The 18,325-nt window shown below is 37.6% G+C and overlaps 2 protein-coding genes and 1 non-coding gene across 15 annotated transcripts; 2 read left to right on the top strand and 1 right to left on the bottom strand.

Annotated features, from left to right (window-relative positions):
- Nucleotides 1-858: 858 nt before the first annotated feature.
- LOC131310887 (kinetochore protein SPC25 homolog) lies at nucleotides 859-7,594 on the top strand. Of its 9 annotated transcripts, none has more exons than XR_009195330.1 (10): nucleotides 859-1,138; nucleotides 2,324-2,389; nucleotides 2,735-2,881; nucleotides 4,271-4,384; nucleotides 4,465-4,554; nucleotides 4,643-4,765; nucleotides 5,028-5,260; nucleotides 6,252-6,310; nucleotides 7,164-7,221; nucleotides 7,284-7,594. XR_009195330.1 is itself a non-coding variant. In XM_058338140.1 (9 exons), exons 1-8 carry the CDS (start codon nucleotides 970-972, stop codon nucleotides 6,273-6,275), a joined length of 966 nt encoding a protein of 321 aa, XP_058194123.1. In that variant the 5' UTR covers nucleotides 859-969; the 3' UTR covers nucleotides 6,276-6,310; nucleotides 7,164-7,594. The 9 variants fall into 9 exon arrangements, 6 of the variants coding, with proteins under 6 accessions (XP_058194123.1, XP_058194124.1, XP_058194125.1 ...); XR_009195332.1 differs by having other exon boundaries at nucleotides 6,271-6,310; nucleotides 7,180-7,221; XR_009195331.1 differs by having other exon boundaries at nucleotides 860-1,138; nucleotides 6,271-6,310.
- Nucleotides 7,595-7,814: 220 nt separating this feature from the next.
- On the bottom strand, nucleotides 7,815-15,349 carry LOC131310885 (uncharacterized). 5 transcript variants are annotated; one of them, XM_058338136.1, is made up of 11 exons: nucleotides 15,326-15,349; nucleotides 14,850-14,951; nucleotides 12,769-12,874; nucleotides 12,454-12,592; nucleotides 11,721-11,778; nucleotides 11,529-11,638; nucleotides 11,337-11,426; nucleotides 10,643-10,915; nucleotides 9,793-10,019; nucleotides 8,722-8,937; nucleotides 7,815-8,209 (listed from the first exon to the last, which is right to left on the bottom strand). In XM_058338136.1, the coding sequence occupies exons 2-11, from the start codon at nucleotides 14,945-14,947 to the stop codon at nucleotides 8,099-8,101; spliced, it is 1,428 nt and encodes a 475-aa protein (XP_058194119.1). In that variant the 5' UTR covers nucleotides 14,948-14,951; nucleotides 15,326-15,349; the 3' UTR covers nucleotides 7,815-8,098. The 5 variants fall into 5 exon arrangements, with proteins under 5 accessions (XP_058194119.1, XP_058194118.1, XP_058194122.1 ...); XM_058338135.1 differs by having other exon boundaries at nucleotides 11,337-11,432; nucleotides 15,326-15,347; XM_058338139.1 differs by lacking the exon at nucleotides 15,326-15,349 and adding an exon at nucleotides 15,117-15,235.
- LOC131312225 (U6 spliceosomal RNA) lies at nucleotides 14,657-14,759 on the top strand. Its single transcript, XR_009195794.1, has one exon. It is a non-coding gene; the product is annotated as a U6 spliceosomal RNA (small nuclear RNA).
- Nucleotides 15,350-18,325: the final 2,976 nt, after the last annotated feature.

Here is an 18,325-nt window from a genome sequence, read left to right on the forward strand (position 1 = left end):
ACATCCAGTGGCGTAGCCAGAAATCTATGTAAGTGGGGGCATTTTTTTAAACACATTTCAACCAAATATATTGCTTACTAAGCAACATTAAAACGTTTGTGCTAAGAATTAAAAAACCTAACATATTTATTAATATAGTAAACTATATAGAATATAAAAATAATCGAATTGCTTGAATTGTCTCAGTATATCAAGTCTAAGAGCAATTCACTATACAATATTTAGCAATATTGCTCCCATTGTTAATAATTGCTAAAATATAAAACGTATCGCCCATGGTTTAGGCATTTTTGAATTTTGGACATATATATATATATTGAGTGGGGGCTAATTCTTTCGAATTTTGGACATTATGCATTAGAAAGTTCCAATTAGTAAGTGACTGCTATTTTTCACATTAGACATCTCATTTCACCAGTGTAATGACAATGTTCAAATATGTGAAACAAAAAATTGAGAATGAAATGATATTCGACATGTCGTAGAAAGATTAAAAGTAAATTTATGAAACACAATTAACTATACAAAATACAAAATATACATTTTAAAATCTTAAATTTTTTTAAAAAAAATATCGAGTGGGGGCGCGTGCCTCCGCTCGTCCCATGCTCCCTCCGCCACTGAACACATCTCTTTTCTTAAAAAAATGAGTTCCAAAGTTAGTATTTCAAACTTTATTGTGCAACAACATAAACGTATTTCGAAAAAATATCAAATGGTATTCGATCAACATAAATTTAACGTGACTAATGACTATTGTCATCGCGAGTACGAAAAGAGCCCACAAATAGGCCGGGTCGAACCCTCGGCTGTCGAATGGAAAGGAGCCCAGCCCATTTAGCAAATCCAAATTAAAAGCGCCCGCTGAGCAAATCCAAATTAAACTCTCCCTCTCCCGCTCCCTCTCTCCCTCTCTCTCTCTCTCTCTCTGAAATCAGTTGAACTAATTAGAGTTGAGAGAGTGTTGAGATGCAGAGCAGAATCGAAAGCTCAGTCCGGACGAAAATGGAGGAGCTACGGTTGGTATGCGGCAGAGAGATTCCGATCCAGCAGCAGCGAATGGACGCCTCCGTCGTCGCTTTCCAGAAATCGCTCGAATCAACCAAGGCCAAGGCACAGGAAACTGTAGAAAACCAAGGTAATAGTAATACTCGTTCACATGCTTAATTACATTAAGTGACGTCGTGGTGTAGGGTAATGTTCACTACTCCTTTGGTTTGCGCCAAAATCAAGGGTTTCGTATTGGTGCTTTAGATAGGGAATGAATTTGGGCTAGAAATAGGGTTTAGGCACAGGAAACTGTTGAAAACCAAGGTAATAGTAATACTCGTTCACATGCTTAATTACATTAAGTGACGTCGTGGTGTAGGGTAATGTTCACTAATCCTTTGGTTTGCGCCCAAATCAAGGGTTTCGTATTGGTGCTTTAGATAGGGAATGAATTTGGGCTAGAAATAGGGTTTTGGGTTTCTTTTAGCCAGTCCAACGTTTTTGTGCTCAATGCTGCTGTTTGGATAGACATGGTTTTCAAAGGAAGGGATTTGGTGTTCAATTTCACCAATTATATAAAAGTGAAAGTAAAGTGATTTGTATAAAGCCCTTGTTCCCCTTGGCTTTTTTTAATTTTAATTTTTGGTTTTGTCCGTATTCATATTTTTCCGCATTTAGCCAAAAGCTAACTTTTTAGGTTTAATCTTGGATATTTCCAAAAAAAAAAAAAGAGAGGGTAAAGGTCAGAATTTTGTACTTTTTCGATTCCTCCTGTCGAGACGAATCAATAATACACATAAGTTTGGTGTAAAACTAACAAATACGGAAAGAACTTGAATAAGGACAAACCGGAAAAAAATCCCAAAAAGCCAAGGGGAACAAGGGCAACTAAAGTGAAAGAGGAATATCGGTAGAACAGATGTACTAGAGAGTTACTATTGGATAGTACGTTCTAATATATGATGAATCTAATCGTAAATAGACATGTGAATCAAATCATTAATTGTACGATTCAGCACTGGTTCTGTCTAAACCTTGATTCATCTGAAAGATTGGTATCATTTTTGCATGAATCATGCGATTCTAACAACTATGATTAGAATAAAGCTCCCTATCTCAATGTCAAAATCCATATTTTTATTTGAAATATACACATAACGAAACAGGACCTTAGATTAACAATAAGTCGATCCTGTCCACTAACATCTGGTATTGCTAGCTCCCCTTCTATTGATGATGCTAATATCTGTTCGTAACATTTAAAAATATTTATGAACGGTGAAAACATATTCATATGCTCTAAATTCTTATTCCTTTTACTTTCTTCTTTTAGAAAAACTAGGAAAGCTAAAGCTTGAGCTGAGAAAGGCAGAGGATGATTTGGTGAAAGCTCTAGCAGGTATTTCTAACGATGAATATTTTTTTACTTCTCAATGATGCGCATGGATATTTTTCTTTGTTTGTTTTATTTGTTCAGTTTCTTTACACCGTGAAGGTTCAATCTTTATACTTTTCTGTGATCTTTCTGTTTTGGGATTATATAATATATACAGTGTGTTTCTGTCTAAGTAACACTAGAACTTTGCTCAACGCTATTAACTTGTAAGCTCATTTTCTTGTCCTTGTGTGAATTGTAGTGGGCGAAAGATTTCATTCATTAGTCATGTCGTCCTTGATGGAGCACATGAACTTCACTAAGTTATGCTTCCTCTTTTTCCTGTAACTTTTGCTACTGCTTTTATAGTGAAGACTCGTAAAGAGGCAAAACAGATGACCACAATGGATTCCTTATCTGCCACAAGAGCTAGAATAGAAGAGCTTAAAAGAATTGTGAAAGATCAAAAGGCTAGGAAGAATGAGTATGCAGCGATAATATCCCAACAATCTGAAGGTAGTTTTGGTTTCCTCTTTTTTGAACTAGTGGTCCTTTTTACTTGAATCATTCATCAAAATTTCATATTCTATCACATTTTATTTAATGGAGTTCATGTTGCATTACAAGAGACTAGTATCTTTTATTTTTCCTGTTGGGCATCCACTAAAAGGAGAGCAACAGTATGAGTAACTAAGTACACAAAAACCTCCCAAAATCCTTAGGGACGTGTATCTCCTAAAAGGTCAGAAAGATGAAACTAACTAGAAAAGAATCAAACAGGATGTTGGTACTGCGTAAAATGGGAACACTTTGATGTCTGGATTCATTTAGACACTGGCCATCTTTTGCTTAATTTGTGTCTGTTCCATTTAAGTTCTTTAGGGTTTGGGGGGTAGGATGGCGGAAATGGAGTTGTACAATCATGTACCAACGTCCTCAATTTTGCTTTGTTGGATACTTGGATTATAGTTTGAGGGAAAGGTTCGGATTTCAGATTTGGGGTTGTTCACTTTCGACATCTGACTCATCAGTAGAGTGATCAAAGATTTATTGGGAACATCGAGGAAGCATTGGCCCTTTAAAGATGTCTCCCTTAGAGCAATATCATGCAAATAATTCATCTTTCTTTGTTTGCAAATGGGATCATTTTCACAAGTTTAATCTAGAGCTGCTCCAAATGGTATGGTACAAGGATTGCTATTGCTGAAATAGAATGAGGTTCAATTGTAACCTCTCCAATGGATAGCTAAAGCTCTTGATATTTTTTTTAGCGTGGTATACTTTGCGCCTTATTTGGCACAGAGGTTACCTATTGCTAAAACTTGGAAAGCCCCATTGTCTCGATATCTCTCATGCGGGGACCCATCCATAGCATTTCGTGAGGAAAATAAAAGGTATGACATTTATCCCATGGGAGCAACATTGCTATAGAATTGTTTTTCTTCACTGCTCATCACTAACAGTTAACTGGAGCTAGCCATTTAGCTAGTGAATCACTGGAGATGCACTTAGAAGCGTTTTCGTGGGCTTCACACGAGTTTAGTTTTTTGTTTGGTCTGTGTAGACCCGTTTCAAATCCCTTTTGGAGGAATCATTGACTTCAAATGATGGGATTTTCAGACTCCTGGACTCTCAACAAGGTTTTTATGTTGGTAGGTTGTGGTGATGTGTTTGTCTATAACCATTAACCTCCTTACCTCTTCATATTCACTTCTGTTTCTGTCTGCTTTATAATTTCCCCCTTTTTGGAGATTAGATTTGCATGTTGGTTGCATTCCAGTCTTAGTTTAGTGATATGCCGTACATTTTGTGAGGAGCCTGCTGGATTAAACACATCATGTCCTTTTGTGATACTTGATTTGTTCTCTCTCTTTTCCTCGTCTTTCATCTACTCTACCATCAAAGTTCTGTCAACATGTGAAGATAAGCGTAATAAAAACGATGAAGATAGAGGAGGAATAGAGGAGGCCATTTTGTGGTACAATAGGGTCCTGGGATTCCGAATAGAATGTGGACATGGTATGTACTTCTCTAACTTGTGGAGTATTCTTATCATCTTGTCTGGGCAATATTTATCACAAGTTTCTTTGTTTCTTCAGGAGTAAAATTCATGTTCAGTAACATTAATGTGAAGAATCCAAAGGAGGAATACTCCTTAAGCATTCGCCATGAGAATGATGTCTACACTTGTAAGGGAAACTGATATTGCTAATTTGTTGAATTTAATGTCAAAATCGTTCCTATTTTGACATTTCCAATTTTTTCCTTGTTCTTCAGTGTTAGACTGTGACCCACGTGTGAATGACAGCAAAGAATTGATTCATGAGTTGAATAGAACCAATGGTTTATTTAAATTTGTTAGAGCTATGAGAGAAAAGTTTCAAGAAGCTGCCGCACAAGGTAAGGAACCTAACTCTTGCATGTTTTCCTTTTAATAAGAATATCGTTGAATATAAATACATGTCTACAAGGGCATAGCCCTTCTGATTCAAAACAAAAACAGAAAAGACACTATCTAAATGAAAATGACATTTGACACCACATTTTATAGCATTTTGATTTGCAGTGGTTGTCGGATGGTTACTGTACATATATATGGGTAGTAGATCAGTTACATCAGTATAATTCTTCTGAGGCTACTCTATTATCCATGTCTATTCAGGGATTTCTCCTCAAGCTTCATCTATCGATCAAGACTCTTCCACAATCTCAGTGTCTGCTCCAGTTTCCTCAATCTCAACTGACAGTCAAAGTGAATCTTTGCCCAAAAAGAAAGAAAATGAAGTTGAAGAAACCAAGAGACGATCCAAGAAAGTTAACTATGCCACGGGGGGTAAGCCAGCAATTTTGTCTCCTGGATCTGCTTTATCTTTCCGCCGATCTCCACGATTCAAGGTATCATCTAATTGAAACCTGCTCTCACCTTAGTTTTATGTTTGTTGAAGTTATCTAGCATGATAGTTGTCCAAGAAAAATAGTAGTAGGGACCAGATTTGGCCTTAATACTTACATGAAATTAATTCGAACTATATTCATCAAAGATGAAAGAACTCCATTTTTTATGATGTATATAGGCATGCAAAACTGGTCCCATGCCCGGATATACAGAGGTTTTGCTAGGTAAACAGCCCGCCTAATGGTTATAGTTCATTTCTGTTTACGGCTATGCAACTTAAAGTCTGTTTTGGCCCGTGTAAAAACTATGGCCCATAGAATTCCTGACACCAACAGACACACACCCACGCGAGAGAGAGAGAGAGAGAGAGTAATTCATTATGAGCATAGCGCCACAATATAATCTAGAAAATGGACAGTGACTCCCCCAAAGGCCCAAACTGCAGCTGCATTCCTTGTAGTACAAGTTAGCATCATAAAAAAAGTGAGATAAAAAAATCGTTAGTTGATGAAAGTTGTAAAAAAATCGTTAGTTGATGAAAGTTGTAAATTAAGTGAAGTCCTCAGTCTATTTAGAAAGCAATGTTGTGGTTGGACGTTAGATAATTGTTTGCTGGTTCGATCATGACATCTCTATTTGCAAATTTGTTGTATAAGGAGGCTCTAGCGCTGTACACATGTTGATAGATTTGGTTATGGTTGGTTAAGAGTACATTGGATTTGGGATGACTCTCCTTTGTAGATCAAACCAAAGCCGTGCCTGATTTTAGCTTTTAATATTGCTTTACCTATGTTTCTTTTGTCATTAACTGCAAGTTTTGATTCTTTTTTCTATCTGTCTCATTCAGATAATTTTTCCCATTGTTCTTATAGCGGTTGGGGAAGACATTTTTCGCTCATGTGTTAAGCATAGTCCAAGTCCTTCCTATTTTTTCGGTTCTTACAAGAGACCAAAAAAATTTGATTGACAGATGACTTTTTTTAATTGTAGACATGGGATTATATTGTAGGTTAAGAAGTGAAGATGAAGCAGAGACTGTTACACCCACGGTATTACGCCTTTCCAATTATGGGTTATTAGTTATTATATTCACGCTCGGATAGTAACTAGAATTTCTATTGGCATTATTGATAATTTGATAAGTTTGTGTTCGTGAGTACTTAATTGTATTTAAGAAGTAACTTGGTCATCCACTAGGCGCTATTATTCTTGATTGTGGTAGTTACATCCATGGTACTATGCCTTAGTTAGGATCCTTGATATCCAGGGGAAACTATTTACTATTTTATTCAGTGCCTTAGTCTAATTCTACTTCATTAAGCTTAGCTACGCATTTGTCTAGATCTTTTTCAGCAGACGAGGTCAAGGCATGAAGCTGCTTGCCCATGCTTTATTCTTGTGAAGACCTGGAGTGCGCACACTTAAGTCACTTTTTTCTCTCCAAAAAAGCTAGAACAAATTTACTTTTGTGTCTATTTTGGATCCTTCCTACTCTTGTAGGCTTTTGTTGTATTGCATGGGATTGTATTCCAAAAACTATTTTATCATGTTATTTTAAACTCGTAAAAAGCCATGGTAGGACATAAATATTCACCTGCATCAGATGTGGGCGAGGATAGAGTGCCAAACTATTCAAGCACGATCTCGAGTTCGCTTTGTTAAAGAACGTTCCTTTTAATATGCAATCATGCTACATGCACACATAAAATGCACGGGCACACACTTAAATGGATTGAGGGCACGCACACTAGAAGTGCAGTGTGTTGGTCCACCAAATCTGTGCGAGTGTAGTTCATGTATTTTATTTGCGTAGGTAGCATTTTCCTTTGATATGTTGTTCTAGTCCATTGGATCTTCTTTGTTAACTACCTATCTTGATTCATGTGGGTCTTTGTGTTTAAGGCTGGGAATGCAACAGAAAGTGTTTCCTCTTCCGATGAAATGGACTGCATATCATATGGTATTAACCTCCTCTCTTGGCTAGAATTGATTACTTACGAAGTGTGATGGTTGAAATGTTAGGCAAATAACCTCTTTTGCTTATATGATGGGCGGATTTCGGGAGATCAAGTGATGCAATTCATCGGACATACCACCTTCACTATGTTTGCTAGGATGGATAATTCACGCTGTACTTTTTGATTCTATAATGTATTTGGATGCTTGTATTTTAGTAAGAATGGAATTGTAATTATTCGAAACCCAGATATCTAGTAATGTAATGTGAGAGGTTCTCTCATTCAGATGTTTAGATAAATCCAGATATCATAGTTACCGAGGGAATATGATTCTGAATTGCGTGGGTAATGAAAAAGCACTGTCTTATTTTCAAATGTAGGAATCGTAGGGATTTGAAACAAAATCGTTCTTGAGATTATTCATCAGAATTGAGCCTGCTGGAATTGTGCCGTTATTTTCATGCCTGGTATGTTGGTGATACTGATGTATTGCGTTCTGTTGTTGAATCTATGGTTTTTAAGTTTGTACCTGCTGAAGTTCTGTTATGCTGCGTATGCGTAGAGAAACAACAAACAAAATGCAAGATTGTGGCAGTGTTCTCAATTCCAAGCAATGTTGGATATTCAGCAATTCTTCTAAAAAAACCTCTTCCCAAGAAAGATTCATGTGTTTTCTTCTTATTTTCCTAATTCCCAGCAAAAAGTAAAACAGATAAAAACAAGTTAGGAGAATGTGTTCATGACTATCTCATGTGTTGGAACTACTTCCTCCTCAGGTTATCTAGTAAGAGGTTCTACTGGGAAAGGCACTAAGATGTATTTACGTATATCTGTGTCGACCAAACACAGACTAGTAAAGGAAGATGATGCCAACAAGGTTCAGACATTCCCTCTTCTGCTGTGATCCCAACCTAAACCTGCGTTTCCTTTGTTTCCGACCGCCTTTAACGGTTCCACCAAACCCTTTGTGCTGCTGCCAAGTGCCTCGCCCTGATCACACAAAGGGAAAAACAAAGTCATTCAGACTACCATGAAAATTGGGTGGCCATCTCATCCAAAATGCCAAAATAGTTAAATTGTTTGGGAAAGCTACAATGAAAAATACCAAGTTAGCTAATTGGTACTATCTTTTATACCCGAATTTCAGGCCTATAAAAGCTCCAACATTTTTTTTTTCTTCCTGGTAGTCTGTTGAGCCTCGTTTCCAGTAGAACTTCCGAGGACTATATTACTGATATCTTCTTCATCTTGTGATTAAACATTCAAAAGCAGAAAACGTGTTCTAAATAGTGGGTCCAAACAGGTTATGACCCCGAAACCATTTCTGTTGAATTTTATGTGATCAAAGGTCAATATCTACAAGTAAAATAAATCTAAGGTTTTGCTACAAAAGGCCACCATATAGAGGCATTATACCATCATTTTCAAATATTATTGACGAAGATTGGAACCCAAATAAACTTAGAGAAACATAGCCCTGTAGGCAAAATGAAAGGTTTTACCTCCTTCCAGCCCATGCTTTCAAGAATTCTTCTCGCATAACTACCAACTCCGAACGAATTGTTCAAGGCTTCACCTGCGGCTTCCTCAGCAGAGACAGGAGATGATGGTGCAGAATCGTCAATAACAGCTGACTTCTTTTGTCCTGGACCCACACCAAAACTGCCGTGCAAGGCTCTCCTCTCAGCAGCTCTATCCCTGTATGCATTACCCCCATGCTAGAAGGAAAAAATAAGATGCAAACACAAACTCCATCAAGAACTCTTAAACTTTAAAAAAAAAAAAAAGCAGCCCAGAAACTAAAATCATAGATTCATTAAATCCTAATTTTGCCGAAGTAGAACAAAAAATTTGAAGGTTGGGTTCACGTTAGGTCGTTTCAACATGCATAAAGCACCGTGCCGGTAAGACTCCCAACATACTTATTGCCATGGCTAGAGAGTTGAAATCAGATAAAAAGGGCGACCATCAAAAAAGTAAAACAAGAAGGAAAAGCACAGACTAGAATTTTATCCAACTACAACAACTGCAACTTCTTGATGCTAAAAGAATCAGAACACATCTCGTTGACAGTTTTAAAGAAACAAGCATGTGAGTGAGAGATACTGGCCACTCCAAATCGAACTTATAGCAACTAACCAACAAACACCACCGATAATTGATGAACATCAGTACATCACCTCAATTGGCATGACCAGTGGGCCTTTTTTTAGTAATAAATCAAGTGCCAAAAACACACAAATGTTGCAGAAATGGCGTGGCACAGCAGGAGTAGAATGAGAGTAGGGAACAGTTTTTTTTTTTTTCCAAATCTCAACAAATGTTGCAGAAACCGTGTGCACAGTAGGACTACCATTAGAGGAGGGAACAGTTTCTTTTCAAATCTACTGGATGCAGCTCGCTCTATCAGCTGTAAAGAAACTTGTAACTACCTTTCTTCATTGTATTACTTTATTATCCCCTTAATTTATTCCTAAAATTTACTGTTTCCCGTTGGATACCCGCATAAGACTATGCACAAGAAGATGGTACAGTTTCAACTTCAAGCCAAGCTTCTTTGTTGCAGAACTTACATTTTTGGATGCACCTGTTTGACCTGGCAATGAAGGCAAATCCTTGTGAATGACGGCTCCCTTTACCAGCTTTGGTTCGCAGTTTCCATTGGATGATGGTGTGGTTTGGATTTGATTTTCAATTGACAATTCTGGGAAGCCCCAATCATTAGTTGGGTTGGAGGAATCATAAGTTGACAAGGAGGCCAAGTGCCTTGCACTAGGACTCCTCAACTTATACACCTGCCCTGAAAAATGTAATCATTTATAGCCGTCAACACAAATTTATGAGAGAGAAGTGGAACTAGAGAAAAATTCAAAAGTTCAGACTTGGGAGAATAGTAGACTGATACTCGGGAAGACAAATTCTATCCCAAAGACATTGCAACATGCACCAGATTCTTGTCGATCAGCGGGAGCAAAAAAACTCCACTGAACCACACACACACACACCAAAAAAAAAAACCATTTGGTGCAACGCCAAGATGGATGATTTGGGATATGCAACGCCAAGAACCAGTAATTCCTAATTCTACGACCTTGTTTATGGAATATGCATTCTATATAAACAAAATAATGGGTCTTCAACAAAAATGATGCTTGATCTAAGGAGTTAAATCACTGCATAAAATTAATGAAAATTCCAACAATCCTTCATGGTTCTGTTTGCGGCGATGGACACAATATGACACATAAATAACAATAAACACGACTCAAAAAAAAAAAAAAAGTTGCCATCATTCGAAACTTGCATTTCCTTTTCCCCCTTTTTAGACAACTAATGCAGCATATTCAAAAACACATAAAAATTGCCATGTAATAAGTTCAGGATCTTATCTTTGTTCTCAAATGAAAGAGAGAAATACCAAACCTGATGTAACTCGTACCAGATCAAGATGCACTTCACTAATTGGAGCAGTTTTAAGTAGACTGCCACCCAAAGGCATTGAGGGATGAAGCCTAGCAGATTGTCTCATCAATCGCCCAACCAACCTCACCACCTGATTTTTTCCATCCCTTCGGGTTCCTCTGACCATTGCCCAATCCCATAGATCTATTGCTTGGAAATCTGGAACTGACTCTTCGCCAGAACGAACAACTTGACCATACTGAGCATGCCAGTTCTCTTCCTCCCAAGAAGTACCTGGCGAGGAAACAAGCTTGAAACACAACTCAAAGACTGCAACTGACGGGCCATCATCCGGTTATTATAGATCTAGCCGTGTTTACTCTTTCTACAGAAAACAAACAAAATATTCGCAACAAGAAAACAAACTTCAACAAAAAAAGAAAGAAGAGAGAGACCGTGAAGGTCCTGAACCCTTATGGTAGGTGGTGGCAGTGTTGTTGAGCCATATGATAGGTGGACCCATGTTGCCCAGATGAAGAAAGCTTGAAAAGAAAAAACTGAAAAATCTCAATTGGACAATTTCTAAAGATATACCCTCATTGTTTTTGTTTGCAATATAGATGTATCAAGCCAAGACATTGAGACAGGAGTGAACCCAAATTAGTTACCATAACTATTAAAAAACCATCTCAAAGAGTAATATCTGTGTAGAGACCTTCATCTGAGACAATTCCACTTGAATCATTTACTCCAGGATCTTCATCCGGAATCCATTCACCTTCTTGTAGTTTATTATTGTAGTTTCCTGCATCTTCGACAGCGCAGACCTATTTAAGCCCCTCTATAAACATAGAAATCTCTCCAGAAATGGTAAACAAATATTCTGACAACCCATCAACTGACAGACCTACGCAATCCCCATGATCTGTATCCATGGGCATACTCACACCATGTTCAGCATCAGTTTCTTGGTTGGAATATCCAGACAAATAAAGATCAATAAGTGTATCTTCCAACCTGATTTAAAATTAACTTATATTTGTTAGCATAGAAAACTCAAGGCTTGAAACGCAAAGAGAAGAAAAGTAAAGTAGCATACCATTCTGATGGTGGAGGTGGACAATCAAGCATTGGACTGATGTTGCACTCAATGTGGGCTGCAAGAAATGAGAAATATTTAGAAGAAAATGTCAGCCAAGCAGGTCACTGGGTTAATGCCCCAAAACAATTCAGGTACCAGCCTTTTAACACTATATAGTACAGCCCGATAACGGTCACGTGATTTGCGTCTAAGAAGCTATAAATCTTCCATCTAAGTATTTGACACAGCAAAAAATTCTATGAATTGGGTGGTGATGGGTAGCATCTTATTAGAGGGCAGTGATGGGCTGATGGCAATAGAACAATGCATAGAGACACTGAATAAGAACTGCATGCACAACACAAACAAGTGTATGAAAAAGTAAACAATAAAATGATCCCAATCAACCACCTGTTAACTCCTGAGCAACAGGTTATTTCATGTCTCAATCTAATAGATGAAACGGACAGATATTGTTGTCTGTTCCAGTGGAGAAATTTCATGCTCTAAATGCCATCCCATCAAGTCAAACACTCCATGACAATTGACACATAGTCAAAGTGTGATCCAAGGTGTAGTCTCTTTGTAGTTGGCAAGGAAAAGTTTTTCTAAACTCCTTCCTTGGCGTAGTGAAACTTTTTCTTGACAAAATGGTGGTCTCATACATATTTACAACTTCGATATGGCAATACTGTAACAGCATAGAAGTTAGTGCACTCATTGTATAATGTACTAATGCATATCATCTCACCTGCAGATGGTTCCTCAGAAACAGTTCCTACTTTATATGCTTCCAAATCACCTTTAGGAGAAGTTACAAGCAGGCCAGGCTCATCTTGAGCAGAATTCTGAACACTGTCTACACACTGAAACATTTCTGATGAATCGCCCTGAAAAAAGCAACAAAATAACTTACAGTAACAAAAAAAAAAAGAAACATATCAAAGAAGAAAAATGTACAAATGAAAAGAGAACACACATCTGGAAATAGAACAATTTGTTGCCTATCAAAAAAAATATATATATATAGAACTTGTCTGCAATGCAATCAAAGATGCAATGATACCTGGGCAGATTCCAATAGCACATAATTCCCATCTTCAAATTTGTAGTAGACACCATCTGTACTACTGTAATACCAGCCCGCAGCGGGATCATGGTAAAATCCACTACTGCAGCAAATTCAGACAGAATATTTTTTTTTTATAAGTAAATATTTATATTAAAGAAGGCATTAAGGGAATGCCACCCGTATACAAAAAGGTCACTAAGACAAAAAGGCCCTATACACCACCAGTCGAAAAGAACAACTCAAACCACTCTAGAAAATGATCAAGGGAGGGATTACAATCACCCTTGTCCCAACTACACAAACTACTAACCACAAAACTTTTAATTTTAAATAAAGGCTTCTCGACCCCTTCGAAACATCTCGAATTCCTCTCACGCCAAATAGTCCACATCAAACAAAGAGGAATCATAGCCCATACGCGCTTTCTCTGCTTGCCCACTCTAGCACCCCTCCAAGCGATTAAAAGCTCCATAACATTTCTCGACATAACCCATTGTAACCCAAACCAAGATAAAGTCATGAACGTATTAACAAGTCTCTCTAACTTAGGTGATGAAATCCTTTGGTATTTTACAGTGACTTGGGCCTTAATGCAGCCTGCATCCAGGTGCAAGGGAGGAGGCTACCCCTATTTTAGTCCAATACCATGCAGAGAATAGAGAATGCAAATAATGGACCTAAGTTACATGGATTCGGGTGCGGGTATGGTTACAAGGGTCAGGTTCATCCAAAGACATGGGGATATGCCAAGATATCATTTCTATCATTTTCTAAGATAAACAGTGTCCACAAAGTGCCTTCAGGAATTTAATGCATAATGGTGGAATTCCGCATAATTGTGGTAAATCCGAATAACAAAATATGCCTGTTTGGTGAGTGTAGCAAAATTGTGAGACACGGATCCCATATCCTTACATTTATTCCAGCGTCTAGTTGCCAACATGGGTATTCTATACTTTCTATAGGGATCCTTCTAACATGGTTATGGACATATAGTCAACAATGATGACGCCCAGTAGATTGGATATGGGGTCACCAATCGTGAAAATAGATCATCATAATCACATGACTTCTTTGCATTACCATGGTGTCAGGTAGCGAGCGTGCGGCCCAGAACATCTACAGGTATCACTTATTGCCTCAAACTTCCATGGCCTGAAAGGCCATAGTCCCTTTAAGAAGCTAGCTGTCGAGGGTCACCTCCACATAGCTAGTTAGCAGGCCAAGGTCTCGTTCGTTAATGAAATTAACCAGACAAATCGCCCCACCAACTAAGAACGGCCATGCATCACCACCCACAGAATCAAGAGAGAGCTCTCAGTCTATCACTGTAAAATTATTCCAATGTCCACCTATTTTCGTCTCCCTCCCTCTACAATGAACAGAGGGTACATTTATATGTCTTCTCTCCACTCCCCTCTCTCTGTGGTAACACACTATAGAGTAGTTCATTACTTCTGCACTTTACTTCTAGGAAATAGGAATTTATTAATTCTCTGTAACTATTATTATTTTGCTTAGCTCATGTTTCTGACAATGTCTAGAATATGTGTTTTTTGTGCATGATCATTTGAAAAGGTTATGTGAATGACCCCATTGACAAATACCTCTGGAGTCGCCACTCATAGTCAATGCACATGAGAAGTATTCTTCGTGCAATCAGACTGCTACGATCCGGTTTTAACTCCCAACGAACCAAACCGAACCGTAGGATACATACCATATCGGAAGATTTATCTAACATAAGACATGCTCCAGTCGTATTGAAACATAAGAGCCATACAGTAGGATTTTGACAACACTGTCCAATAAGCATGAATACATCAATAAGGATTCACAAAGAACTCAGAAGGTATGGCCGTATGAGTAACTATGAATAGGCGTTCCATCGGGGACATCCGATAAAATTGGAAAGATACAGAGAAGATTGGCAAGGCCCTTGCGCAAGGATGACACGCACAAATCGAGAAATGGTCTAAATTTTTACTTATCCCAAAAAACTATGAATAGGCGAAACCCTAATTTGTATAACCAAAAGAAGAAAAATAGGTGATTGAATTGGAAAGAGTAATAACCTGGGATGGTAGTATAGCTGAGTTGTGTCATCCCATACGAAGGAGCATCCCTCGTTTCTCTGCGATTCCTCGGAATCTGGTTCAGTTGTTCCCGCCATTTCACTGAAATATCTGAACGCATTATCTCCTAGACGTATACGGTATACATACCCATAGACCAGTTCTTGTTTGATTGTATTGTAAATTAAGAAGAGGCTATGATTCTTCACTAATTAATTAGTTACCTATAAAGGACCAGAAGAAACAAGTTTTCAATTACTGCGATACCTTTCAACAATTACTCTTGAAAGAAGAAGATTCGAACCAATTCAAAACAATGCGAAAGTGGCAAGACAATCACGAAGACGATTCGGATAAATTCAACAGTTTGAACCCTTGATATGCCAGTTCTACAGAGAAGCAATGTGCGTGCGTGTGTGTGTGTGAGAGAGAGAGAGAGAGAGAGAGAGAGAGAGGGAGGGAGGAGTCGGTCGAACCTTGCGCTGCTGTGACGTGAGAAAAAGAAGAGAAGTAGATGGAGGGAGGATTCTTTCTCATGGCCGCACTGTATTACCCATGGCCGCAATATATTACTCCTGGCCGTATTATTTTGCTCATGGCCGCAATTTTTGACAGCGTGATTGGTATACACGTTGGTCTGTATTTTGTACATCGGGCCCGCAATTTTAAACGTCACTGTTGACCCTGTGGACGTAATGTTAGAACGTATGGCCGCAATTTTTTTTACTCATGGACGCAATGTTAGACTTTTAAGTCAGAAATTGGATTTTTCAAGCGGGCCTCTCGGCCTTATTGAACTGAAGTTTATATTTTTTAAAATTAAAAAAAACCATTGGAAAAGACAAAAAAAACTTTTAGGTTTCATTTGTTTGGACGTAAATCAGAAAGTATTAATTTTACCAATTTTCTGTTGTCTGGCTAGAAAAATGAGGAAAATATTTCAAGGTACATTTTGAAATTGTTTTCCTCTAGTTTTAGCTGTGAGTCATTTTTGCATTTTTCACTCCCTGATGGTCTGACATTTTCCAAAAGCACATATTTAATTACTTTCTTCTCCCAAATCTTATTAGATCCAAAACGAGAGAGAGCTTATTCGATTAAAATATTTCTAAACTAGCAATCTTCCATTGTTTTGGAAAATATATTTCATGCGCCAACCAAACACCGGAAAAATAAAATTTTAAAATTTGATTTTTGAAAAAACATTTTACATTACATCAAAACAAACGGAGCCTTAGAAACCTTCCAATTGGCCCAGTAATTACTTTCCTGGCAAACTTAGAGATTTATTATACTTTCACGAGATTAAAATCATTTATGAAAAAAAATGAAAAATGAAAATCCAACCCGAAGAACCCTCTCTATTTGTATCTGAAGATGAAGGTCAGTTCTAGAAATTATTTATGCCTTGTTTGGATTGGTTTTTGAATTTTTTTTTGAAAAATAGTAGAGGTAATAAGTAGAGAGAGATAGAGATAGAGAGAGAAATATTGAAAATAGAAAAATCTAGGAGGAATTTTTTGAAAAATTCTTTTTGATAAGCAAACCAAACACAACATAATTAGCCATTTGCAAAATCACACATGAATATAAACAAAATACCACACGCAAAGAATATTAATTAACAATTCTCAAGATTGAGAGAGCGGAAGCGTAACAGAATGGGGTTTCATCTTTAAATCTAGGTTCGATTGTCACTGCCAGCAAAAAAAATCCTTAGAATCATTATTTAATTTTAGAGTCCTGAGATTACCCGGGATAACTGCGAAGTAGCTAGTGTGTAGTTTTAACCCAAAAAAAAAAAAAACAGGAGCCATTTATAAAAACAGATTTTCCATTTCACATTCTTTCTTTTTTTGGTGCTTCAGAAAATTGCCATTTCACGTTCATTTATACAATACAAGGGCAAAATATTTCATTCACCAAATATTGATTCTTTTTCCCCACTTTTCGTATGTTTCAACCATGAAACCGTATCAAATAAGCGATGACATCGAAAAAATTGGAGACCTTACATAAAACTTATTTTTCTAATTTCAATAAAATATTATAGATTTTGGTTTTTCTTCCACAAGATTTTGTTCCATTGGTCGGATGAAATTGAAAGCCATTCGTGAAGATTTGCGAATGGAGTAAAGTGTCATAATTCAGGAGAAAATTAGGAACATCTAGAAAAAGGCAGTGAAGGGTCCAGAAAGAACGATGGGATACTGGAGCTAGCCTAAACAAGGGTTGCGGTTCCCTTGTATATAGTAGTTACTTTTATGGTCCTCCTGGGTTCCACTTGATCAATCTTAGCTCTGCATAAAAGAGTATATGGTTAGTACCCCAGTCCAGTTGGTTGGTAGATTTGTTCTTCGCACAATTGATCAAGTTTCGACTCTTGAATCTAGTTGGTAAATCTCTTAGTTCCGACGTGGATAACTTGTCTTTGATCGAACCAAGGAGATAACTATTTGAGGAGCTAATTCGGACACTCCTGACCATCGAAAAAAAAATACGGAGTAAAAAAAAGAGTAATATTGTTGTGCCATTGTATTGATCAGATTGACCCTTTTCCTTTCCTTTAACTAGAGTCTAAGGGCGTGTTTGATTGCAGATTTCGTTTTAAGGGGATTCGTAATGATATGAGATTAGGATTGGGATTGAAAATGAGGTGGGATTATTAATGAGGAGATGAATTATTTATTCATGTTTGTTTTGCATAGGATTAGGATTGGGATTCGATTGAGAATGGGAATGGATTGTAAATAACATGTTTGTTTTGGCTAGGATTAGGATTGGGATTGGGATTGAAGTGGGTTTTTAAATATGTATTGCTCAATCCCATGGGGATGGGATTACTAGTAACACCCCCCCCATGGTATTGCTAATACCCCCATTTTGGGGGATTAACAATCCCATGGGACAACTAATCCCCCCTACAAAAACCTAACCAAACAAAGTATTAACAATCCCATGGAATTATTAATCCAATCCTCCCCTCCAAACCTCCTATCAAACACGCCCTAAAAGAACACAATTGAAAGTTCACAGTAAAATCTCTAGTTCAACTTCTACATGCAAGTGCAAAATCTTATGGGTCACTCTCCCACACCTGAAAGTTTATGCGAAATAGATGTTGAAGGGGATTCAAACTTCCATTGCGGCCGCATGACGAAAGGTTGCTGTTGGTGAGATGAGTTTCCGATTACTCAGAAGGACTTAATCACATGATCTTACATGATTGTATGTTCCATCCAAAAATAGTACAAACATTTTTCAATACCAGGTTACGGGGTTAAGAATGTTGTTTTTTGCTCTGCTTAAATATTAGTACATGAAAATGAGGATCACGTTGAGTACTATCGAGTGTGACATCCTAGATGATAGTGCAGATTCCCTCGGACCGAGTAAGAGTTAGAAAAGAGTGCATGCCAAAATAGAGCAAAAAGTTTACGCCTACCACTCAACACTCCTCGCTCCTCTTACCATTC

This window comes from Rhododendron vialii, chromosome 12a (assembly GCF_030253575.1).
Source record: "Rhododendron vialii isolate Sample 1 chromosome 12a, ASM3025357v1".
Lineage (NCBI taxonomy): Eukaryota > Viridiplantae > Streptophyta > Magnoliopsida > Ericales > Ericaceae > Rhododendron > Rhododendron vialii.